Source organism: Syngnathoides biaculeatus, chromosome 1, assembly GCF_019802595.1.
Source record: "Syngnathoides biaculeatus isolate LvHL_M chromosome 1, ASM1980259v1, whole genome shotgun sequence".
NCBI classification, from domain to species: Eukaryota; Metazoa; Chordata; class Actinopteri; order Syngnathiformes; family Syngnathidae; genus Syngnathoides; species Syngnathoides biaculeatus.
This window is the reverse complement of record NC_084640.1, coordinates 9,077,722-9,102,876: the sequence shown is the minus strand read 5'-3', so window position 1 is coordinate 9,102,876 and position 25,155 is coordinate 9,077,722. Positions and strand designations below refer to the sequence as shown.

Sequence of the window (25,155 nt, the reverse complement as noted above, 5' to 3'; positions counted from 1 at the left end):
TAATGTAGTTTTGCCGCGCCCACACTTTTAACAACACAGTGTAATTGTTTTTCAGCAAAAATATAAAACTGCAGGCACAAAATACCTCATTTTTGTCAATGACATGGCTTGGTGAAGGGTGGGGTTTGGAGAGTGATGAGTACAAAAGCGTGTTTGTGTCTGTGACTGACAACGCAATTTTCAAGTGCTCGGGAATGGTAAAAAATTGGGAGGTAATGTGTTTAGATGGTCTTTATTGCTGATTTGTGCCTAATTTTAGTGGCTCAGGAACGTGTATCCCATGATAATTAGCGGGTCACTTTAATTTTCGACTTTGAAAAGCACTTTAGATTTGTTGTAGTCGTAGCTGGTAACATTTTACCTATATAAAGGCATTGCTGTAAACCTTATCGTCATTGGTCATTCTAAAATGAGGAAACTATTGCACTCATCCATCGATTATTGTATCACTTATCCTCATTAGGAACATATCCCAGTCGACGGGGCAAAAGGGACTCCGGATACATGCAATTGGAATGTGACAAGCCGGATTGTGGATGGTTAAAATGTGTACCGTGTTCGAATGTTAGCGAAAATTACCGAACATAAGGCGAAAAACACTTATCTTTACATTCGACTCTTGAAGGCATCGTGACTGGTGACGTTTCGCCCGATTTAGCTTCGAGCTGGTTGAGAGTGTTCTGTTTTCCTATGGGATTGCTGATATTTGAACGCAACGCGACTCCTCTTGTTTGCTAAGTGGTCAAAAAATTCAGGGCGGCGGCGACTTTTAACTTAAATAAGCGCACACAAAATCCACTCTGTGAGGCCGAGGGTCGACACTTTTAATCCCCAGAAAGGACTCCGACGGTGGGGGTAAAGTGGTGCTAAGGTCGCGTGGCATTTCGGTGAGTTTGAGCACTCGGAACGACCAGATGATGCCGTGTAGCATCCAAAGCTAGGACCACCAAACAGCGTCTTAAATTGTTAAGATTATTACAATTTACGTAGTTTAATATGGGGTTAAACGTGGGAGTGTTGTCTTAACAGAAAAAAGTATGAAGCTTTTGTGTAATTGGCATGTAAGAACAACAGACTTTGGGTTTCCGGGGCGTGACCATCATGAATTCAACAAGTAGTTCAATTGTAGCTATTTGACTCTCGTGGTTATTGTGCACATTACATCTCGATAACGTTGGGAAACCCACTAACCCCCCCACACCTCGTAAAAAGTAATATTTGAATTTTTTTTTATGGGCTTTGCAAATTTGTCCCCGACACTCCCCGTCAAAAAGTGTTATTTTCCAAACTCGTTTAGGCGCACACTCCCTTCAACACATCAACAGACTTGGTACAAGCACTTCCACAGTCAGTTCACATCTTAACAAATTAAATCTCTCTATATATATTTTTTTCTAAACCACGCAGTCCTTCCAACATCACAACGTCGGATCATTCCTTCTCCCTTTCACATGCACTCAAATCCCAAACTGTTTAAGTCACCCACAACAACATCATGACCAAGTTGGGGTAGGCTGTCGCTCGCACACCCACCCCTCCAAATATCCTTTCCCAAACTTTTTTTTTTTTTAGCCAAGAACCACCTTTCGATTCTAAAAACAAACACCCTGAACTTTTATAAAAGAGTAAGAAAACATTGAACCTACATTTGCTCATCATAAAGATCATCATTCGTTTGTTTAAAATGTTGGTCGTCTCCTTTCGTGTGCCGTCGCAGGCATGCCGCTCCACAGCATTTGGCCCTGAAAGCCGTCATCATGGGCAACGAGGACAGCCTGGAGGACGTGTTTGTTGCTGTCCTTCGGCCCAAGAGTCAAGTCAGCCTAACCTCCAAAGAGTACAGAGCCAAAGCGTATGAGGTATGCATTAAATCACAGTAAACCCCGCACGAAGTTGCAGCATATTGCTCGCATCTCTCCCAGCCATTGCAGATTTTTAATTTTTTTTTTTTTTGCATTGGTTACTACAGTTTACAAGCAATGATTGATTTTAGCGTTGCACACTATCAGCTCCAATTTTGTGCTGTAACATACATGGCAGGGAGCACTGAAGTCTACTAGAAGAGATTCAGTGTAATTGAAAACAGGAAGAGACAGAAGGTCCCCAACTGAACTTTTAGTTTCATATTACACTTTGTTTCCTCAAAATTGTCATAATGACAGTGTACGATTTGTTGGTAATGGACCTTTCTGATGGCCATCTTAAGTTCCGCCGCCTTAGCCATGTCCCACAATCTTCCAAAATGGCGACTGAACAGAATATGTTTGAAGTCGATTCTCTATCGCGTATTCCAGATAATATTGCGGTATGTTTTTTTCCCCAAATGCGTCAGATTTGTCCAAGAGAGTTCTACAGAGAGGTCTCAACTATTTCACACAAGGATATGTACACGGAATTAAGATTTTGGACAGAGCAGGACACAATGTCAGAGTTACAGCGAAATGTTGGCGATCGATGCAAAAAAGTTTGACGCCTCACAAACTTTAAATTGAAATCCAACAGGATAAAATAGTGGAATTGTACTGCGCGTGTAAAGCAGAGTTAGTACTTTCCATTTGGTAAGATCACGAGTAATATCAATGTAGTCTTATAAATGAGGGTCTGTATTCATTTGACTTCGCTCATAATGGAACCCAGTGCTCTGTCTTAAAAGTCCGATATGATACAAATGGGCAAATAGACATTTGTCTTGCATGACATCGCTCATTTACATATCTCTAACCCAACTCTTTGGCATAAAACATTCCACACTTAATTCGGCAGGTCAGTGATACGCTAACAAAGTGAAAGTTGTTCTCCTGCAATGTATAAACCACTGATAATAATTCAATCAAACTCAGAGAACATACTTCTCCCTCACTTACCTTCGAACATACAGCCTTGTGTTTGTTGATTTATCCACATTTAGTCATACGCGCGGTCTTCCGCGAGCCTTAATCCATCGTAGACACTTCGTCAACTGTGTTTTAGGCTTTGGAAAATGAATCAACCGGGCCCCTGGTAACCTAGCCGGATATCTTTTATCACAATTGCACGTTCCCCAAGCGCATCTGAGCATCATTTTCTTCGTAACATTAACTTTTCCAAGCGCACGCTACTGACAACTAGCATTGCTTGTGGGACAATATGGCGAGAGGAGCGTGTCAAGCCATGGGTTAAGACAATGCGGCTATCTGATTGGCTATTGTTGTACAGGTCGGAAAGGTCCATTTGAGTGAGAACAGGTGCTAAACGAATAATTAGAAAAGCGTTCAAGTGTGTATCAGGTAAAATTACATCAATTTATGTGGGCTCTCCTACTATATTGGGGATTTTCACCTATTGCGGGTGCGTCTGGAATGTATTCCCTACCTACTATAAAATGTGGGGTCACTATATACAGTCCATCTTAGGGGGATAGTTGAATCACACTTGTGTGCTCATCTCCACATGAAGATATTGCTGAGCGAATTGCCCTTGGAAGGGAAGGAGAAAAAAAGGAAGAAAATCCTCCCGGTGACAAAGATCCAGGCAGCGGGTGACAAATCTAAATCTATCCTGGACTATGTTGCGGACACCATCAAACCTTTGTCCAACAACCAAAGCTTCATCGGTGAGCATCTGATTCTTCACTTTTCTATTCAGACAAGGCTTATTGTCAAGTTTGGATTTCAGGTAAACGAGTGGTTCACATGAAGAAATTCTCCCTGGGGGGGGACAATGATGTCGAAGAGGCATCGCTGTTTGTAGTCCCAGTGGGGGTGAAAGGTGCACATCAGCCGATTTGTTTTTTTTTTTTTTTTTTTGTATTAATGTACAAATATTTAAATCATTGCTTGTTGGCAGACAACAACAAGCCTGTCCACAACGCGGGGGAGCCGAGCTTCTACTGCCTGCACGACATCATGAGGGTCTGCAGCGAGACGAGCAGCCACTTCTGCCCTATCACAGCCAAGATGCTCCTGGCCTTAGACAAGTCAGCATGGATTTTGCATCATATTTAATACCTCAAACCTTTTAAATCATGCTCCCCCTTTTCTCTGTACACCCCCAGAAACACAGGCTTAACCGTACTTTAAGCCACATACCCTCTCCTGACATTGCAACAAAGATAGGCAAGCCCTCGCACACACCAGCAAAAAACATTTTTCCCACACAAAATTGATGAAAAATGAAAATAAATGTTCTACATTGGACACACCCCACTAACAATCCACTTAAAGCCTCCAAACGTTTTTAAGCCACACACCTCTTCAACGTCACCAAATCAAAACATTTCCTAATGATCCCTTTTGCCTAATTTACATGCACCTCCCTAATTTGTTCCCTCCCAGATGGCTAGCAGAGCAACACACGGTGCCTCACGCCATCCCGGCCCTGTTCCGTCCGGCACCCGGGGAGCGAGTGAAGACCAACGTGAGAAACCCAGCGTATTGCGGCGAGGGAAGAGTGAGCGACGAGGGCTTGCACATGGGTTACACGGCGCTGGAGATCAAGAGCAAGATGATGTCCCTGGAGAAGGCCGACATGTGCGTCCTGAACCCGCTCTATGGGTCTGATCTGCAGTACACCAACCGGGTGAGACTGACTTTAATTCACACACAAAGACCAGAGGCGGAAGTAGTACTCACACACTGTACTCGAGTAGAAGTATGGATACTTGTTTAAAAAAAAATGCGGGTCTTATCTGGAGTTTGAAAAAAAAAGTTATGGATCACAGTAAAAATAATCAACTATCTGAAAAATTATTTCAAACAGTTTACTTACCACCACTGAATATTGTCAGCCATCTTGATTAGGAGAAAAAAAAAAGATCTGTGTGTGTGTTTGCAGGTTGATAAAGTTATCATCAACCCATACTTTGGGCTTGGAGCACCAGACTATTCCAAGATCCAGATCCCTACCAGGGAAACGTGGCAGCATGGCGCCAACTGCACAGCTGAGGAGAAGTAAGAACTCGTTGCAGTTTGTCCTCTACTGTTTTTCACTTCTCATCATTTTCTCTTGCTTGGTAGGGAGAGTCAGTGGGTGGATGACTTCCCGCTTCACCGTAGCGCCTGCGAAGGAGACACGGAGCTGCTGTCAAAGCTCCTGGACAGCGGCTTCTCCGTCAAGCAGCTGGACAGCGACCACTGGGCCGCTATTCACTACGCCTGCTGGTGAGGCCCCACAAAGGCAGGCCTCGTCTTAAAGTCACTTCATTTTGACTCGTGACGTTTGTCATCGATCCCCTTCAGGCATGGCAAAGTTGAGGCGACGAAGCTGCTGTTGGAAAAAGGCAAATGTAATCCGAACCTGCTGAACGGACAGCTCAGCTCTCCCCTGCACTTTGCCGCGAGAGGCGGCCACAGTGACATCGTGCAACTCCTGCTGCAGCACCCAGAGATCGACCGGGTATGCCACAAAAAACAATTTTTCTACTTGATGTCGGGCAGAATTCATGAGGCACTATTTTTTTTTTTTTTTTTTTTACGCCAAAGACAAATTTTGAAAGGTTCTCGTCCAACCACTTTGTGCTGAGCAGAATTAATGGGCCACATATCCTGTCAGTCTTATGCAAACAAAGGGTTTCAATGAAATATCTGTACCGTCGTCTATTGACGCTTAGGGCGCAATGCATTGTGGTTGAATGCCATACATCTTCTCTGTGGTCGTTAGCACATAGAAGATCAGCAGAAGCGAACGCCACTGCAAGTATGTGAGGAGAACAAGCAGAATGAATGGGAGGAGACGGTGAAGCTTCTGCAGCAGGCCAACAGTAAACCCGTGAGTCCCGCTAAACACTGCAGTTAAGATAATCTTCACTAGAGGGTGTCGTTTACATTATATTTCTATTTTTGTCATCTGCAGTACGAGAAGGTCCGTATCTACCGCATGGACGGCTCGTACCGGTCAGTGGAGCTGAAGCACGGCAACAACACCACGGTACAGCAGATCATGGAGGGCATGCGTCTCTCCCAGGAGACCCAGCAGTACTTCACCATCTGGATCTGCTCCGAGAACCTCCGTGAGCCCACTTCCTAAAGATAGCAAAGTTACAAGAACGCACGCTTATTATAGTGATCCACCCTGGCAAGGATGCCTCCCAGTGCTTTAGGGAGTTGACTTAAAGTGCCACCGTCATGAAATGCATGATTTTTAATATGTTATTACTGGAAAAAAAAGGCAGCCGGTATGGATCCATCCGTTTTTTCACCACAAAACATGATTTTGACGTATATGGCTTTTGTAACTCCCGCCATGAAAATCCTCTCAAGGGATTTGTTTTCGAGATTTGTTGATGTGCCCGTCGGCGCCATGTCCGCCGATCGCTGCTTCAGCCGGGGTGGCTCATATCTGCCGCGCACAGGTGGATCGGTTAGGGAGGCGGTTTGGCCGCATGCGGTCTGGCCGTGATCCGCATATCATCTAAATATGGCTGGAAACGATAGGGTCATATTTCCCCGGTCACTTCACTCGGTTGTGAGACGTTCTCTTCTTCGAAAAGAGCTTCTGTATCTGGAGGGGCGTGTCCCACAGTAGGGGCCACAGCCTGTTTTCAATGGCGAATGTCCGGGGTGACGTCACGGACAGTAGATGCACCCAATATGGCGACCACTTGGATGTCGAATGACTTTTCCGCAACTTTGCACATGGATGACGCACTCTCCCCTCATATTTATTTTTTCGTTTCGACATTGAAGTGAATAACATTGTATGTATTTTTCATTTCAATATCTATTTTGGAATGTTTATAGGGATGACAATTGAGCTTTAAACAAGGATGTGGCCTTACAAGGTTGCACTCTTACATAGATCCACCCTTAAAGGACACTTTCTAACAAAATGCACCCGAAGAAGGCACCCTTGAAAGAATCCAGGCTAAAAGGATGTACCCTTATCCCTTATGAGGATGCCCCTCATAATGAGGATGCAGCCTTCTGTACACTGTAATAATAATCATAATAATGAGTACATGTTACAGACCTGCAGCTGAAGCCGTACCACAAGCCGCTGCAGCACCTACGCATCTGGACGGAGATCGTGACGGACCTGACGGTGCTCGACCCGCAAAGGGAGACGCCTCAGCTCTTCCTCCGCAGGGATGTCCGCTTGCCTCTGGAGATCGAGAAAAAGGTCACTTTGGTTTTGGGAAATTTGTGAAAGCACCATTATCCTGATGTTGTTTTCTTCATTATGCCAAAAGCAGATGTGAGTACATGGACTTTGACTCCCCCACCACAGGTGGAGGATCCGCTGGCAATCCTCATCCTGTTTGACGAGGCCCGACACTGCCTGCTGAAGGGATTCTTTCCGGCTCCCGACAGCAAGCTGATCACGCTGGCCAGCTTCCTTCTGCAGATCATCTACGGCAACTACGAGAGCAAGAAGCACAAGCAAGGCTTCCTCAAGTACCAAGCTGACTGGATCCATGATTTTTCTCCTTGCGACATGCATCGTTTTGACCGTCTTGTGTCTTTTCAGTGAGGAAAACCTCAAGTCAATTGTGCCTATACTCAAAGTGAAAAGCAAAGCATACCACTGGACCAACAGGATTCTTCACGAGTACAAAGTAGAGTGGAACTTTGAAAAAGTTTGGACCAGTTTTCCCGTCATTGCTTCAACCTTTTTGGGCTCGTTGACCAACAGGCGCTGAGCACCAGCGAGGGCGTGAGCAAGGAAATGCACCACCTGCAGAGGCTTTTCCTGCAGAACTGCTGGGACATCCCCACCTACGGCGCCGCCTTCTTCACGGGTCAGGTGTACACCAAGGCCAGCGCCAGCAACCACAAGGTCATCCGGGTCTACGTGGGCGTGAACACCAAGGGGCTGCACCTCATGAACATGGAGACCAAGGTGTGTTGTCATCTCATCGGAATATTTATTGTCTTATTAAGGTTGCATTTTGATGCTTTTTTGGTTTTTCACAGGTGCTTCTCATCAGCTTAGAGTACGGCACGTTCATGTGGCAGCTGGGACACGCTGACCAGTACTTCCAAGTGCACAGCGGCGAGAACAAAATGAACTTCATTGTGCACACCAAGCAGGTAAAAGTTGTCCATAAAAGCAGATCTGATTTTTAAGATCATGGGAATGCACCAACACATGATGTTAAAAAAAAAAAGAAAAAAAAAAAAAAACACAAAATGGTGGCTGTCATCCAGAAATTGCAAAATCCCGACACGCTGTCTTCAAATTTAAACCCAGTGAGCAAAAATTAAAAGGACACCTCAGTGGAATCGTTACTTAATTTTGACGTGTTTAATGAATGTCTGTTATCATTGTTCATAGGCTGGCCTCATTGTGAAGCTTTTAATGAAGCTGAGCGGGCAAATGACCCCCAACGATAAAGGCGCCACAGACAAATACGCTTACGGTTGAACCGAGAGCGCTCAGGATGACGCGGCTGCCAAATCCATTTCAACGCTGAATAATAAAATGACTGCAACAGGGCAAACTATACTACTATATGTAGTAATATCTCTTTTTCACAAGTTCAATGTGTGTGTGACGGTTTTGACAAATCTTGTATTTTCATGTGAATGTAAATATGTTTATTTAATAATTTGTTTTAATAAATTGAATGCTTGAATAAAGCACAGATTTTTACATACATACCGGTCATTCCAGGCCCCTTAAAGGCACACCCCCAACACAAAAGTTGTGACTCCCAACGTTCTGTAATTACACTATATAAAGGCAGTTCATTTCTTTCAGTACAATGCTATTTTTCTTCATCATAAGATAAAATGGTGGCGTGAGTGGGGGCTGGAAGAAGGAATGTATTTTGATTCATTTCTTTGGGCAATATTGATTGTGCATTTAAATAAATTGAATCATTGATTTAGCTTGGTAACGGGATGAAGTTAGGGTACACACTGCAGGCTATTTACAGTACTTTTTAAAGAATTAGAAAATATAAGTATATGTGTTAAAAGAAGAATTCGTATCTATTGAATGAGTTTAAATTTAAAAACAATTTTTAAAATATACTGTATTTACTCGGACAGTCGGTGACATCATAACACCTGAGATCGGTTCAGACGGAAGCAGCCAATGAGAGGAGGAGTTGCTTGACGGACGCGAGAGCAACAGCCAATCGGAAAATGATATCGGTCAGGCGGGGGCGGGACCGACGTTGAGAGGTAGTGATGGCGGTGACAAACACCGGCGGTTGAACAATTTTGACTTGACTTGTCCTAGATTATAATGAGCCGTCCGATTTAAAGACTTAAAGAGACGAGCCGGGTAGCACAAATTTTAAACATGTCGATGCATTTGTATCATATGAGCACCAAGCTACTCGGGGACACTGTGGGAAAGATGAACGACAACCTAACTTCTTTGGTCCTGGCCGCTTCTTTCGTCACGCTCACTTTCGGCTATTTTTACGGCAAAATACAACACAAACAGACTTCTGACAAGAATGTGGTAAGTAGCCTTAAATTAAATGAAAGTTTGAAAGCTTGACTTCCAACACTTTTTAATTATTATTATTATTTTTTTTAAACAGAAATATCCACCTTACATCCCTTCCAGTGTCCCCTTCCTTGGTCATGCTGTTGCATTTGGCAAAAGTCCCATTGACTTTTTAGAAAAAGCGTATGAAAAAGTAAGTGAAAGCTCACATTAAATTTAAACAATTAAAAATAATAATTACACATTAAATACAACAATTATTACAATCAGCAGCAGGGGTGGGTATCCTTTTCCCCATGATTTTAGCTTTTAGGGCCACAAAATGTATGCTAATTCTCTGCGTTGTGGCATTTGTGATTGGTTCAAGAAGAATGTCAGATTTCTTCCTCCAATATTCGGTGAAAATCCATCTTTTCACTTTCTGTGCATAAAAATTATTTGGCGCTATTTTGTGGCACCTGATGACAAGGATTCTATTTTGAAGAGAATCATCAGAATCATCTTAATTCACCAAGTATGTCAGAAACATACGAGGAACCCGCTCTCGTACGACATACATGGACAAGCCACTTATCCTCACAAGGGAGGCGCGGGAGAGCTGGAGCCTATCCCGGATAACCGGGCGAAATGCGGACTACACACTGAACTGGTCGCCAGTCAGTCGCAGTTGTTGCTGTCGGAGAAATGCGTTGGATACTTTGCAACTGAGTGACATGCTTTTTTTTTTTTTTTTTTAAATTGAGGATGAGCTACATTTACATACTACATATATTTGCCCAAATAAGGAGTTGAAACAGACAAATGATCTCCATTTAGAGGGCTAAACATTTAAATTCCCACCCCTCGGTAGTACGGACCGGTGTTCAGCTTCACCATGGTGGGAAAAACCTTCACATACCTTCTGGGAAGCGACGCCGCCACGCTGCTCTTCAACAGCAAAAACGAGGACCTGAACGCCGAGGACGTCTACTCCCGACTCACCACGCCGGTCTTCGGCAAAGGAGTCGCCTACGACGTCCCCAACCCGGTGAGAGTCCGTCAAAATGCACGTCGTGGCCCAAATTGCGCAACGTGGTCTCACCGTGGAGGTTTGTGCACGCGTAGATCTTCCTGGAACAAAAGAAGATGCTAAAAACGGGCTTGAACATGGCTCGCTTCAAGGAACACGTCAAGATCATCGAGGCCGAGACCGTCGCGTATTTTCAGAGATGGGGAGACGGTGGCCAGAGAGGTAAGATCTATACGTTCATACACTTGTGTGCCCATTTCCTTGGTCTGTCACAGGGCTCAACATGTCAAAAATGCTATGGCTAGCTCTAATTTTGCAACAGTTACTGACATATTTCTTCGAAAGGTTCGATGTAAGTGCTGCCAATAAACTTTTATTTTTGTGTAATACAAAAACAAACCTTAGCAATAAAAGGCACACGTCACTCACATTTGAAAAATGTACGGGTGTGGTCAGTCATGCCCGCAGATGTAAAGTTGCGGGTACGAGTGTACCCCTTTAAGAGCGGAGGGGGGCGGTGTCAGGTAAACGAGGAAAGTGGAAGTAGTCCTGCTTTGTTGCATTTAATTGTGTTCTTGACTGCTTTCCAGTGATACTGAGTCTTTTTCCGCTTTAAGACCTGTTCGAGGCACTGTCCGAGCTCATCATCCTGACGGCCAGCAACTGCCTGCACGGCAAGGAGATTCGGGGCCTGCTGGACGAGCACGTCGCTCAGCTCTACGCCGACCTGGATGGAGGTTTCAGTCACGCCGCCTGGCTCCTGCCCGGATGGCTGCCGCTACCCAGCTTCAGGTAGGACGCTTAATTATCCTCTTTTAAACACCCTACGATATCAAAACATGGCCTCAAAGTAGACAAAATACAGTTGTACCTCAACTTACAAGGGACTGGATTTGTGCAGAAATGATCCATTTCATGACACTTGACCTTTAAATGTTATTACTGCATGATTCATTGGGGACTTTAAATTGCCCTGAGGTGTGATTGGGAGTGCGACTTGTTAAGCTTCGCTGTGTGATTGGCTGGCAACCAGTTCTGGGCGTACCCCGCCTCCTCCCCGAAGATCGCCGGGATTGGCTCCAGCACTCCCGCGACCCTCGTGAGGATAAGCGGCTCAGACAATGCATGGATATGACTGTATGTTTTTATAAAGTACAAAACTGTGGAGCATTTTTAAACACATTACAAAAAAAAAACGTTTTTTTTTTTTTTTTTTGGTGGGGCTGGAACCGATTAATAGCATTTACATTTATTTCAATGAGAAAAAATTATTTGAGATAGTAGTGTTTTGCCATCATTAGGAAGCGGGACAAAGCTCACCGAGAAATCAAGAACATCTTCTACAAGGTGATCCAGAAGCGAAGAAGCTCCGGGGAGAAAAGTGACGACATTCTGCAGACGCTCGTGGACTCTACCTACAAGTAAAAAAAAAAAAAAAAGGAAATAATTCTCATTCAGAGCTGCTGGAGTTGAAAATGAGATTCATCGTTTTGTTTTTTTTCCTCCCCGCCCGTCAGGGACGGACGGCCGCTGTCGGACGACGAAATCGCCGGCATGCTGATCGGCCTCCTGCTGGCCGGCCAACACACGTCGTCCACCACCAGCGCCTGGTTGGGTTTTTTCCTGGCCCGCGACAAAGCCACGCAGGAGCGCTGCTACGCCGAGCAGAAAGCGGTGTGCGGCGACGACCTGCCGCCCCTGCAACTGGATCAGGTGCGGTGGCCTTCACAAATATGAATTCATTCACAGTTCATTTATGATTAACGATGTCTTCAGCTGAAGGACCTCGGCCTGTTGGAGCGATGTTTGAAAGAGACTCTGAGGCTCCGCCCACCCATCATGACCATGATGAGGATGGCTCGCTCTACTCAGGTAATGACCTCATTTTTCTCCACCGACTCATTTGCTAACCAAAACAGCAGCACCTACCGAAGCGGTTTTACTGCACAAGTATGGCGTTTTGTTAAAAAAAAAAAGTTCTTTGTTTGACATTAAAGATGACGTTAGCGCCGATTACCGTTCCAATCCACTCTTGACGCATAGTCGAGCCACAATGTTGTGTCGCTAACCAAAACAATACAATAATTGATGTTAATTAATGAAGTCCTGGTGCGGTATTCAAGGTAACGTTACGTTATGTGGAGACTGGGAACGTTCCAGTACTCTCCAGCACGTTTGAGTAACACCCCCTTTCCGACGGTTTCACAGACGGCGTCGGGCTTCACCATCCCCGCGGGCCACCAAGTGTGCGTCTCCCCGACCGTCAACCAGCGGCTGCAAGACACGTGGCGCGAGAGGACGCGCTTCGACCCCGAGCGCTACCTGCGCGACAACCCCGCCGCCGGCGAGAAGTTCGCCTACGTGCCCTTTGGAGCAGGTGCGCGCCCCTTCCGAGCCGAAACGCTCCCTGCTCCGTATTTGTATTCTTACAGTATATGGACGCTCCGGTGTGACGGTCTGAGCGCTCCCCCGTGCTGAAAAGTCTCCTTGTGAGTAATGCGCGTGTATTTTGTAAACATCCCCATCCATGCTTCAACTTGTCGTCGAGCATTCACCTTTGCTATGGACGTCTCGGAAAGATGAACACAGCGAACGTACATATATGTGTGTGTGTATATATATATATATATATATATATATTTTTTTTTTAGCAACTTTTCTTTTAAAGTTAGGTTATAACGTATGTTAGCTCTCTCCATGTGGAAGAAGGGGAACTATGAGACCAGGAGAGTTCCCCCTGCTAGTAACGCAATGCGCATTCATCGCAAGGAGACTTTGCAGCACGGGGGAGCCCTCAGACCGTCACACACGTGACCCTAGTGAGGAAAAGCGGAACGGAAGATCAATGAAAAAGTATCGTTTTATTTAAAAATTTATCTAATTTTAGGATGACTCTAATTACAGTAATACTAATGTTTCAGGTTTTGCTCAAGAGTCAAGTGTTAGCTGCTGTGCTCCATTTCCAACAACAAACTGAGCTACATAACAAAAAATAATAGTTTTTCCGATATTATGATTAACAGGGTTGTATGGCTTTGGGCGACCTACTCTATTACGACTGAAAAATATGAAATAGGAATGGGCATAGCTTAGGTGTTGCCATGGTGAGTTATTACCTTGGTGTCATTTGAGCAGCTCATGGCTAAAAAAAAATGTTTTAGTCACGATTAGGTGTATGTGGAGAGCCATTTTCAAATTAAATGTTTTTTAGAAATGTAAAACAAATTAGACGATTACAGTCAAGACACAAACGAAATAGGCTGGGTTGAGAGAAAAAAAAAAGGAAATTTTTTTAAATAAAGCACTTTTGCATTTTTGTCTCAGGAGGGGACAAAGAATTCCAATTCTGGAATATGTTTTTGTTCTTTTGAATCAGGGCGACATCGCTGCATCGGTGAGAACTTTGCCTACGTGCAGATCAAGACCATCTGGTCCACGTTGCTGCGCCTGTACGACTTCGACCTGGCGGACGGCTACTTCCCCACCATTAACTACACCACCATGATACACACCCCCCGCAACCCCGTCATCGCATATAGGAGGAGGAAACACTGAAGACGGGGACGTGAACACCAATTTCACATTTAATAATGATAATTTAAAAAAAAAAAAAAAAAACAGATCACCAATTCAGCATCAACGTGCTGGGATGTTGATATAAGGCCTTGCAATCATGCAATCAACGCCGGGAAATTTCAAACTCCGACAAGGATACGTGCAACTTGGAAGGCGGTTCTACGGGATACCTTTTTATGTAAAATTAACAGTTGCCATGTTTCCATTTTGCCAGGACATTGTCCCGTTTCCCGGTTTTCTTGAATGCAGCATATTAAAACCTGGAACATTTCGCCCCAGGCCAACTTCAAGGTCACTTGGAAACTGCAAAGATGAGGCAAGCAGGAAATACTAAATCCTCAGACTAGAAGATGCATTTTATTCTGTAACCCACCCCCCCACCACCAGAAAAAAAAAAAGACAGTTCAGGACAACCAGGAAATGAGAAGTTCAGCATTCTGAGAACATTTAGGTTGTTTTTTTTTCATAAATGTAATACATTTAGCTGTAAAATGCAGCTTTATGGACACCCAGGACACATGAAACTTCAAAATTATGTAAGAGAAAACAAGAATTTAATCTCTGAAGAGATCAAGACTTTTGTCAAATTTACTCAGCACAGACAAAAACGAAATGGTGAGATTAAGTTGTCTTAAAAAACAGGAGCATTTGACTGTTGTCAGTGTCAAAACAGGAAGTCAAGTGGCGCATAATAAAGTGGCAAGTTTATAGTTCAGATTAAGAAATACTGTAGTAGAACAACTTAATGGTTATGCTGTGAAATCATAAATACATTTTTCATGTTCAACTTCAGAGTAGCATTTGTCTCAGTTTTGTTGAACTCCGCATAAAAAAGCAGGAAGGCCACATTTATAAACGCAGTCAAGTAGAATTTATATATTTAAAAAAAAAAATGAAACTGTGCAGTCAGAAAAATGGAAAATTTGAAATGTTGAGTGTCAAACTTTTTTTTTTTCTTACTCGTAGCACAATTTCCTAGTTTTATTGAATAAAGCATAAAAAGCAGGCGAAAAGGGGGGTTTAGAACAGCAGAGTCAAACTCCACATGTATATAAATTTTCCCTCTGAGGGAAGTTAGGATGAATCCACATTACACATACACTACAAATTGATGGAAAACTTTTTTTTTTTTTTTAACTTTAATTTATTTCATGGTAACAAAAGCTGCTTGCAATATCAATGTAATTAAAAGACCATTTCCAGTTTTGATATTTTTGCAAGAAACAAAGTCAACATGATTTGCTTTCACGGGCCACATTAATTGATGAACTGGGCCAGATGTGGCCCCCGGGCTTTGAGTTTGACACCTGTGTTCAAGAAGCTCCAAATGAATATGCTGCATTAGATGAAACTGGGAAATGTCTCGACTGTGAACTTCCGACTTCAGTAAAATGTAATAAGAACAAGATTTGTGAGTGTGTATTTTCCTCGTTTTACTTACCTTCTCGTCAACCACTAAATAAAAAGCCCATTCAAATCTTCTCCTTTATTTCAGTTTTTGACAAAATAGCCAGAAAAGCACCTATAAAAATACGCTCTCTACAAATGTCTTCAAGACTCGAAACAAAACAAAGTTGAAGAATCCAGTTAAGCCCCTTGCCTTGCTAACCAACACCCACGTGAACATAAATTAATCTCAAAAAGCCTTTTGTTTTTTTTTTTTTAAATTATCCATGAACAAAATGTACATCATTTATTTAATTAAATTACACGTCTTCCACGTGGAGACAAGAAGACGCACACGTGTCACACACCAAACAAAAAGTTATTATTTTTTGGTCCTTGTAGAATGAGAATAGTTTGCGTCAAAAAAAAAAGGCAACTTGTTTATCAGTCTTATCTTCTCAAGCCGAAGTGCAGCGGAGCGAGGGAAGACGAAGCACCTGCAGTAGACGAAGGGAAGACATTTTGTTATTTAAAAAAAAAAAAAAAAAAAACGGGAGAGATTTGATCGCAAAAAGTGACGCGCGAATGAGTGAAGAGAACCTGAAGTGACGTTCCCCAGCCGCCTCTGCAGGGCCTCCAGTCTAGAGATGTAGTCGGTGAGGGCCCGGTCCGGGTCGTAGCTCTGCAGGTGGGCGCACGTGAGGAACCCGGAGTCTCCGGCTGCGTGAAATCTTTGCGCGCGCGAAATGGAGCGTTAAAACGTTGCCGTCGGTTTTTGCCTCGCCGAAAGGCTTTTGAATATCGTCCCACCTGTGTTGCTGTGCGGAGGAGAGGGGCGATCTGGGGGATTCTCGCCCGCTGCGCCCCCTGCTCGGGCCGCCGCCTCGGTCCCGGTACACGTCCACACCGGGTGGAGGTAATCTCTACCGCCGGCGACTGGAAAAACAAGGAAAAATGTGGTTTGGGGTATTTTAATGGCTAGTGGCTCAAACGACAGTGAGTACACCCACAGGTGAAACATTTGCCATTATGCCTGCCTATTAACATACTGCAATTTCTCGAGTATAATGCATCCTGAAGTATAATGCGCACCCCCAAAGTCGACCCCCCCCCCCCAAAAAAAAAAAAAAAAAAAAAAAATCAGGAAAACCCCTCTACCAATGTACAGTGCGCACCACCAATTTCCCGCCAACCAGAAACTCAGAATATTAGAAACTATCTGTATTTATATTTTGTTAGGTTTGTACTTGAATTGCATCCATTTCCTTCACTGCTTATCCTCACGAAGGTCCCGGGGAGTGCTGGAGCGGTACACCCTGAACTGGTTGCCAGCCAATCCCAGGGCACATGGAGGCAAAAGAGCTGCACTCACAATCACACCAGGGGGCAATTTAGAGTGTCCAATTAATGTTGCATGTTTTTGGGATGTGGGAGGAAATCGGAGCCCTCGGGGGAAACCCACGCAGGCACGGGGAGAACATGCAAACTCCACACAGGCGGGGCCGGGATCGAACCCGGGACCTCATAACTGTGAGGCCAATGTTTAACCAGCTGCTCCACTGTTCCGCCTCGACATATTTCAACACACAAAAAAAGTTGAACAGAAAAATCTGAATCGGGGGATTTCTCTCCTTTATAAAAAAAAAAAAAAAAAGGTTCCTGCATTTTTAGCGCATTTTAACCAACAATAAAATGCATATAAAAGCTTCACGGAAAATATCGTGATCATTTCAAAAGCCTTGATAAGATTTTCGTTTACCGATCATCTGCGTGGTGTCGCTTTTCTGGGCGCTGCAGGAAGTGCTGCTGCTCATGCCCGTCGTTTTGTGCCAGCGCTTGACCAGGAAACGCATTCTGAAACAAAAATTAGAAAGCTCGTTCAAAATGAAAACAGCTCATATTAGCTTTTTGATATTTCCCACCACTTTACCTGGAGAGGGCAATGGAGACGCGCACGGCCGAGCGGAAGCGGGTGAGCGCCCGCCTGCGCTGACCCCGCGGGCCGTCGCCCAACCCCTCCGAGGGCCGCCGCCCCCCCATCCTGACGAGGAGGGCCAGGGTGGCCTCCTCGCACTCCTGGAAGCCGCCCAGCAGCAGCAGCAGGTACTTCTTCTGGTAAATCAGAGCCTTGCGGCAGCTCTCTGCGCGCAGGTACCTGCCGTACATCCTCTGGACGGGGGAAAACACAAATACGCCGGGTTTTTTTTTTTTGTTCTAACAAGCACGCAACAATCCGCCGTGTTTCCTCCGAACCTTGAGGGCAGCGTTTTCCGCCTCCGGTCCGGTAATCTCCCTCAGCGTGTCGGTCCTGATCTCTCCTCGGAGCCGCGCCGCCTGGGCGAGGGCCTGATGCAGAGCTTTCTCCAAGCGGATCTTCTCCCGGCTCAAGGCCTCCTTCTCCTGAGAGAGCAGCACCAAGTCGGGCGCGTCCGGACCGGACAGGCCTCGCCTCCCGGTGGACTGCACGGGGGGGGGGGGGGACGGATCGCCATATTGCACTGTATGCTAACCGTGGCACCGTTTTCATATTTCACATATTAATAGTACCCACCGCGTCACATGTGTGCCGGTAGTGCCGAAGTTCTTCTTCCAGCCGCAGCGAGTGGTTCCTCAGGTCGTTCTTCTCCTCAGTCAGGCGCCCCACGAAGCCCGTGAGCTCGGCGTTCTGCCGGAGCAGGCGCTCGGTCAGGGAGGAGCCCGAAGAGGAGGCCGCCGACGACAGGGCGGCGCTCTGAGGAGGTTTTGGCGCCGCGAGAGAAGCACGAAGAGTTAGCAGGATGGAGCATTTTTCTTTTTTTTTCAAAAAAAGCGACTTTAATAATTTTACTGATTTTGTTCCGTTTTGCTCACCTCAGGGAGGGCGGGGAGAGCGGGAGATTGCCGCAGCATGCTGACGACATCATCAACGTTGGACTGGAGGAGCGACACCTCCTCGCTGGTGATCTCAGCGGTTGTCTTGCTCGCCATCCCGCGAATGGCGGAAGCGACGAGCTGCAGTTTACCCAAGACAGCGTCCGCCGTGCGCCAAGGGCCCTGGTGGTGCGGGTGGCCCCGCCCGGCCTCGCCATCTTGAGCCAACCTCTCCTCCAGTCTCTCCTTGTCCTCCTCCAGGGTCTTCCGCCTCGCCTCCTCGCTCGCCAGCTGCCCGCGCGTCTCCGACAGCTGCGCTTTTAGGCTCTCCAGCTGGGCCCGCGCCTCCAGCAGAGCCTCGAGGTTCTGCTTGGACTTGAGGCCGACCAGGGTCAGGTCCTCGTCCCTTCTCAGCACCTCCAACTTCTCAGCCTCCATTTGGCTGAGGAGATCCACCACCTCGGAAAAAACCCATCATGTGAAATATTTCCCGTACGACCACGCAACATCTTAACCCACACCTGTGTCTGTTTGTCATCCAGCTCCCGGCGCAGTCCTTCCAGAAGGTTCTCCTCCTGGCTCGGCGGCCCGGAGGCGACCCGCAACTCCCTCTCCGCGCCCAGCGTGGCGCTCATCTCCCGGGCCTTGGCTCGCTCCGTCTCCAGCTGCACCTGGAGCTCCTGCAGGCGCCTGTGGAGGCTCAGCTTCTCCCTCTCGGCCTGCTGGCAGAGGCGGGAGGAGGCCTGGCGCTCCTGGTTCAAAGTGGACGTCAGCTGCTCCGCTTGGCTCTTTTTCTCCTCCAAAGCCAGGTTCAAGTCCTTGGGAACAAGGATGAAAGTCGGTTTGTGTTTTGTCGCTTTTGGGCTGAAGAGGTCTTACCTCCAGTTCTTCTCGAGCACTCTCTTCAGTCCTCCCTGAGCGACACTTCTCCTTCTCCAAGGCCCACTGAAGTTCGCGGCCCCTGCGGCTCTCCTCCAACAGCTGCTGGTGCAGCGCGTCCACCTCCGAGGCCTTCTGCGATACCTCGGCCCTGCGCGCAACGCTAACATCTTTAGCAACCGTAGACATCATACGGGTCAAAAAGTTAGGGCTGTTGGGCTTCCGCGTGGAAATTTCAGAATGCACCATAAGACCGTCTCTCTTCTATTCTTTAAAATACGCGTGTCCAACTGTTCAATATTTTTGCCACATCCAATATGGCGCATAAAGTGAAACGTTCGAAAACCGAAGCGCGTTTTCCCATTACAATGAATGGATAATGAAATAATGCGTTCCAAGCATAAGTTTTTTTTTAAAGCGTTTTTTTCAAGCTTTTCCTGATAATAAACTGCATAGTAGAAATACATGTATAGTTAAATGCTGTATATAATGAAATCATTTAAGAAATATATATATATATATATGTATATATATATATATATATATATATATTTTTTTTTTTTCTTAAAATGTATGTTTTAGTAGTAGAGTATCTTAGGCTGGGAGTGCATTGCCGTATCTGTAGCGACTCGGGCCCCAGCCTTGTAAACCTTTTTTTAATTAACAAAAGTGATGAATAACTTGAAGCAACAAATAATGAGGGGGGTAAAAAAAAATAACAGAAAAATTTTGTTTTATTTGCCCAGAAAGTACGTAACGTACAAAAAAAAAATGTAACTTGCAACTCGAGGTAGGGTCAATGGAACAAAAGAAAAAGAGCAATGTTAAACAACAGTTTCAAATGTCTTTGGTGGGGGCGACTCGCCCCTTTTTAACAAAGAAAGAATCTAATGTAGACTGTTTCTGCCATCTTTTGAGCACAAACGATTTGCATCAAACATTGTGTTCAATCTAACCTGAGAGCATCCAGTTCTTTGAGGTGCTTGTGCTGCGATTTGAGCGTGGTCCCCAGCTCTAGTTTGGTCTGGGACAATTCTCCTTTGAGCTCTTCCAGCAGCAGCAGCCCGTTGCCCCGGGGGGCTCCGTCGGCGTCGCCGCCATCCAACTGTTCCGTCGCGCTCAATATGGCGGCGGGCTGCGCACCTTGAAGAGGAAGTCAAATGCTGTTTCATTTTTTCTGTATATTTATATGTCGTGAGCTGGATGTGAGTCGCCCCACCTTGATGGAGGAGCTCCAGCTGACCTCGGAGTTGATGAATCTCAGACATGAGACTTGAGCGGTCTGCGGCATTAAGGGATCCCATCGCCTCTCTGTGTTGAGCATCCTGGATGCGGGCCGGAATAACCACCATTTGATTCATAAATAGACAAAGGAAAAACACAGGGGAGAAAAAAAAATGTGAATTTTTAACAGATTTGTAAAAGGTCTTTTTTTTTTTTTTTTTTTTTAAATAATTCAATATCACCAAGCTAAAAGTAAGTTTTACAAAACATTGAAATGAAGATTATTTTCATAATAACGGTGATAATTTTACACTTGTTTTCATTTAAAAAATATTTTATATAATTATGTATTGTTTTAATAATCAATCTAGATAGTCTAATAACGCCATTCCTAGTAAATCAAACAAAAATGATGACACAATAAATCAAACAGGATTTTATTAAATAATTCCTTTTATAATTTTAACAGCAATCCAAATAAGTGTCATATTTTATTTTTAAAATATTTTGTAATCAATCTATATTACCAAATTATTACCACCTATTACCAAACCTATCTAAAACAAAGGAATCCATCAATATTAACTAAATAACATTTTAAGAATTTACTAAAAAAACATGATTTGCAAAATAACAAACAAAAATGTATTTCAAAATCATTTTAATAATTTCACGTTTTTGTTTGGTTTGTTAGTGTCTATATGCAAATATTCGGTTAAAAAAACATTCAATACAATTTGTACTTGTAAAATATTTACAGATATGTAGTATTTATGAACTATTAAAGGCACCGTGTCCAAAAAGCGAGTTACTGTCACCTGCTCAGCCAGCCTTCGCTCCAGCTGATTGAGGTGAATGACAGCGTCGCTGGTGTCCACCAGCTCCAAGTGGCTGTAGAGGGCGCTCTTGAGCACGCTGCGCTCCCTCACAAACACCTGGCGCACCGCTTCCAAGAGGTCCGCACGCCAGTCTGTGGAGTCTCCCGACACCTTGCGGCACAGCAAATATGAGCGTCATCCACGCTAATTGACGTCAGCCCATCCACGATGTTTTGCATTATATTTGTTATGAGGATAATTCAATACTGTATAACATTCAATTTTTTTTTTTTACAGTAAATCTCAACTTGGAGTTACAACATCTTGAAGCAAGCACGCTTTGCCTCTTATTTGGAGAAGAAAGTGAGAAAAGGTTCTAGGAAATATATATAAAATGTGTTTTAGGATGTTTAAGAATAGTCAAATCATTTGAAATGTATTTAAAGCATGTGGGAGGAATAAAAACTATTATTTAAAAAAATAAAAATAAAAAAATAAACCTGCGTGGTCTGCATGTGCGTGATGAGGCCTTTGAGGGACTCCACAGTCGCCAGCAGAGCGTCTCTCTCCTTCAGCCAGACTTGCAGGTTCAAATGGCAGCCGGGATCATTTTCGGAAACGGGCAACTCCGACAGCGAGAGGACGTGCATGCCCTCCTGGTGCACCTCACGCAGCAACGACTACGTGGAGAGACAACCACATGGCATCAGGTTCCTCTTAAACTCCGTTTCAAATTTTTAAACCATGCTTGAATTATTTCGCGTCTGCATTTCCAGCGTCGGTTGAAGTTTCAAATTAGGATTTCGAGATAGGGCTAGGATCTCAAATTAGGGTTAGAATACCAAATTTGGGTTGAAAGTTAAAGGCTACTTTTTCACATTTAGGGCTTCTAAGCTGAGGAACAGTTACAGAATTTCCTTCCTCCCATATTAGGTCTGGAATCCAAGGTTAGGGAGAGAATTCGGGTTTCAAACCACCTTTTCTGAAGTAATCTGACCTTTATCCGATCAGGTAATACAGGATCGTCGGCCTCTCTTCTGGCACCTTCGGGGGTCACCCGGAACTCCTGCTGAAGTCCAGCAGGAAGATCGTAACCGGTTCTCTGGCTGTAGTCGGAACTGCTGTCTGCAATCAGGAACGAAACCCACATTGGAAATAAGGATCCAAAAGATAGTTGTTGTTATTAGCTATTATTGACCTTACCGCTCGTGTAGCCATCTTTGAACTGTGACAGCGGCCGATCTTGCCTGGAAAAGGGCACCTAAAAACAGAAAGGTCATAAGAATATCATTTATCCAGCCATCCATTTTCTTTGCCGCTTATCCTCACGAGGGTTGCGGGGAGTGCTAGAGCCTATCCCAGCTGTCAACGGGCAGGAGGCGGGGTACACCCTGACCTGGTTGCCAGCCAATCGCAGGGCACGTAGAGAAACAGCCGCACTCACAATCACATCTAGGGGCAAGTTTTATCGTGTCCAATTAATGTTGCATGTTTTTGGAATGCGGGAGGAATAAGAATATAATTTCTCCATTATTATAGGCCAGTAGATGACCACATTTCCTCAAGGAGCAGCGAATTGGTTTAATTTGTAAACTTGTAAAAGTGTGATTGTTCATCTCTGACTTCAAGCAAATGCCAAACCTTTCCTACTCAGGGAAAAAAAAAATAGCTTAATTATGGCAATTAATTTCTGGTAAATTAACAGAACAAACTGGTATAAAATTATGTAACTAAAAAACAACATACAATAAAAAAAAATACATTATAGTTCATTTATATGACTCTATGCTATTATTTATTTCTTACTTATTGTTATTACTACTTTATTTATTACTGTGTGTGCATGTGTGAAAAGCTTTTGATTTAATTACACGGTAAAACCGGTTAATTTCGTTACATTGTTTTCTATTAGGTTTTATAATGTTTTGATATTTTACAATGAAGTGCTATTTTTCTTCACTAAAAAGGTAAGAAAATATTTTGAGGGGCTGAAATCGATTAATGACATTTCAATTCATCTGAAAAGAGAAAATTAATTTGACTTGCTTTCTGAGCTTGGTCACGGAACAAATTAAACTTCTCAAGACAAGGTCATGTAAGAATTTTCAAATTTTCAAAAAGCTTCCACTCAAACACTTCGCTCACCTCGGTGGCGCGCAGTTGCTCAATGACGGCCTTGAGCGCCTTGCACTCGTCCTCCAGGTTGTGCGCGTCGCGGCGCAAGGCGTCGCTCTCTGAGATGTGCCGCGCCTCCATGTCCAGAATCTCGGCCGCGTGCAGCTCCTGCATCTGGACCACCTTCTCCCGGAACTCCGCCATCACCTCTTCCAGCTCCTTGTTGGCGACCTTCTGCGTGGAGGCGTCTGACGCAGCCGGCTCGGGACTCCTGGAGGGCACGGTGCTCTTCCGGGAAAGTGAGGTCTTCTCTTTGCCGCCTTTGGCGAGGGGTTGCTTGCCGCTCGCTTTCCTCTTGGGTTGGGAGGTGGACGAGAAAGGCTGAGGGGACGGAGCGGGAGGAGGGGACACGGAGGCCGAGTTGCCCGCTCGTGCTTCCCGTAGCTCGTCTTTAAGCTTCGAAATGGAGACCACGTGGAGCTGGATGTCCTCCTGGAGCTTCTCGTTGTGGGATTTGGAACTTCTCAGTTCTTCTTTGGTGGTTTCGGCAACCTTCGTCATTTCCTGCAGCTCCTCTTTAATCTTCGAAACTGAGAGTTCGCGAAGTTCTTGGGTGGACTCTAAAATCTTCTGGACCTCCTGTTGTTTCTCTTTGAGCTTCAAAATGGTGACTTCACGGCGTTGGATCTCCTCCTGGAGTTCCTCGTTGTGGGATTTGTAACTGTTGAGTTCTTCTTTGGCGGTGTCCGTGCTCTTTTGGACCTCTTGAAGCTCCTCTTCAAATTGACTAATGGACAATTCACGCACTTGAATGTCCCCCCGGAGCTTCTCATTGAGGGATTTGTAACCGTCAAGTTCTTCTGTGACGGAGTCCATGTTCTTACGGACCTCTTGGAGCTCCTCTGTGAGTTTAGAAATCGTGACCTCGCGCCCTTCAATGTCCTCTTGAAGCTTCTCATTGCGGGATTTGTAAAATGTCAGTTCTTGGGTGAACTCCACGTTATTTTGGCCCTCTCGGAGCTCCTCTGTGAGTTTAGAAATCGTGACCTCGCGCTCTTCAATGTCCTCCTGAAGCTTCTCATTGTCGGATTTGCAACTATTGAGTTCTTTTTTGGTGGCGTCCATATTCTTTTCAAACTCTTGGAGTTCCTCTTTGAGCTTTAATATGGAGACCTCACACACTTGAATGTCCTCCTTGAGCTTTTCATTGTTGGATTTGTAGCTGCTCACTTCTTCGTTGGTAGAGTCCAGGTTCCCCTTGAGCTCCTCTCTGAGCTGCGAGATGGTGACCTCATTGAGCTGAATCGCCTCCAGGAGCTTCTCATTGTGGCATTTGTAACGGATGAGTTCTTCTTTGGTGGTGTCCATGTTCTTTTGGACCTCCTGGAGTTCCTCTTCTAGTCTACTAATAGACAATTCGCGCACTTGAATGTCCTCCTGGAGTTTCTCATTGTGGGTTTTGTAACTGTCGAGCTCTTTGTTGGTGCCCTGGTACTTTTGGACCTCCTGAAGCTCATCTTTAAGCCTCAAAATGGAGGCTTCGCGGCGCTGGATATCTTCCTGCAGCTTCTCATTGCGTGATTTGTAACTGTCGAGTTCTTCTTTGGTGGCATCCACGTTTGTTTGGGCATCCAGGAGCTCTTCTTTGAGTTTAGAAATAGACTCCTCACTCAGTTGAATGTCCTCCTGAAGCTTCTCATTGTGGGATTTGTACTTTTGTAATTCCTCTTTGGTGGAGCCCACATTACTTCGGACCTCACGGAGCTCTTTGAGAACATTTGTCCTGTCTGCTTTGTCCTCTTCAGCTTTCACCTGGACATAAAACGACACTTTTAAACATAATTTTTCCTATCTTCTAGTCGGGCTGGAAAATGAATCGGATTTTGAGCAAATTCCGTAGTCCGCAAACAAAGTTGCTGA

At 44.9% G+C, this 25,155-nt stretch overlaps 3 protein-coding genes across 5 annotated transcripts in view; 2 read left to right on the top strand and 1 right to left on the bottom strand.

The window, feature by feature from the left end:
• The first annotated feature begins 24 nt into the window (after nt 1–24).
• krit1 (KRIT1 ankyrin repeat containing) lies at nt 25–8,568 on the top strand. Of its 2 annotated transcripts, none has more exons than XM_061814479.1 (17): nt 25–212; nt 1,718–1,859; nt 3,436–3,592; nt 3,655–3,747; nt 3,826–3,955; nt 4,314–4,557; nt 4,813–4,928; nt 4,995–5,138; nt 5,217–5,373; nt 5,638–5,745; nt 5,830–5,986; nt 6,944–7,095; nt 7,204–7,370; nt 7,444–7,531; nt 7,609–7,815; nt 7,890–8,006; nt 8,251–8,568. In XM_061814479.1, exons 2-17 carry the CDS (start codon nt 1,758–1,760, stop codon nt 8,338–8,340), a joined length of 2,229 nt encoding a protein of 742 aa, XP_061670463.1. In that variant the 5' UTR covers nt 25–212; nt 1,718–1,757; the 3' UTR covers nt 8,341–8,568. The 2 variants fall into 2 exon arrangements, with proteins under 2 accessions (XP_061670463.1, XP_061670455.1); XM_061814471.1 differs by lacking the exon at nt 25–212 and adding an exon at nt 243–887.
• A 491-nt stretch (nt 8,569–9,059) lies between these two features.
• LOC133498052 (lanosterol 14-alpha demethylase) lies at nt 9,060–14,058 on the top strand. Of its 2 annotated transcripts, none has more exons than XM_061814460.1 (10): nt 9,060–9,390; nt 9,473–9,571; nt 10,229–10,405; nt 10,483–10,609; nt 11,005–11,179; nt 11,689–11,808; nt 11,905–12,100; nt 12,164–12,259; nt 12,596–12,876; nt 13,764–13,904. In XM_061814460.1, exons 1-9 carry the CDS (start codon nt 9,226–9,228, stop codon nt 12,863–12,865), a joined length of 1,425 nt encoding a protein of 474 aa, XP_061670444.1. In that variant the 5' UTR covers nt 9,060–9,225; the 3' UTR covers nt 12,866–12,876; nt 13,764–13,904. The 2 variants fall into 2 exon arrangements, with proteins under 2 accessions (XP_061670444.1, XP_061670435.1); XM_061814451.1 differs by having other exon boundaries at nt 9,064–9,390; nt 12,596–12,764; nt 13,764–14,058.
• Nucleotides 14,059–14,074: 16 nt separating this feature from the next.
• The window catches only part of akap9 (A kinase (PRKA) anchor protein 9), a 56,237-nt gene continuing 45,156 nt past the window's right edge, over nt 14,075–25,155 (bottom strand). The window contains 18 exon segments of the mRNA XM_061814028.1: nt 14,075–15,846; nt 15,950–16,080; nt 16,160–16,256; nt 16,259–16,285; nt 17,109–17,203; nt 17,280–17,518; nt 17,603–17,809; nt 17,901–18,080; nt 18,200–18,658; nt 18,721–19,017; nt 19,079–19,229; nt 20,035–20,221; nt 20,298–20,403; nt 21,121–21,291; nt 21,621–21,800; nt 22,118–22,245; nt 22,324–22,381; nt 23,266–25,047. Of these exon segments, the coding sequence (XP_061670012.1) occupies nt 15,800–15,846; nt 15,950–16,080; nt 16,160–16,256; nt 16,259–16,285; nt 17,109–17,203; nt 17,280–17,518; nt 17,603–17,809; nt 17,901–18,080; nt 18,200–18,658; nt 18,721–19,017; nt 19,079–19,229; nt 20,035–20,221; nt 20,298–20,403; nt 21,121–21,291; nt 21,621–21,800; nt 22,118–22,245; nt 22,324–22,381; nt 23,266–25,047 (4,542 nt within the window). The 3' untranslated portion in view covers nt 14,075–15,799.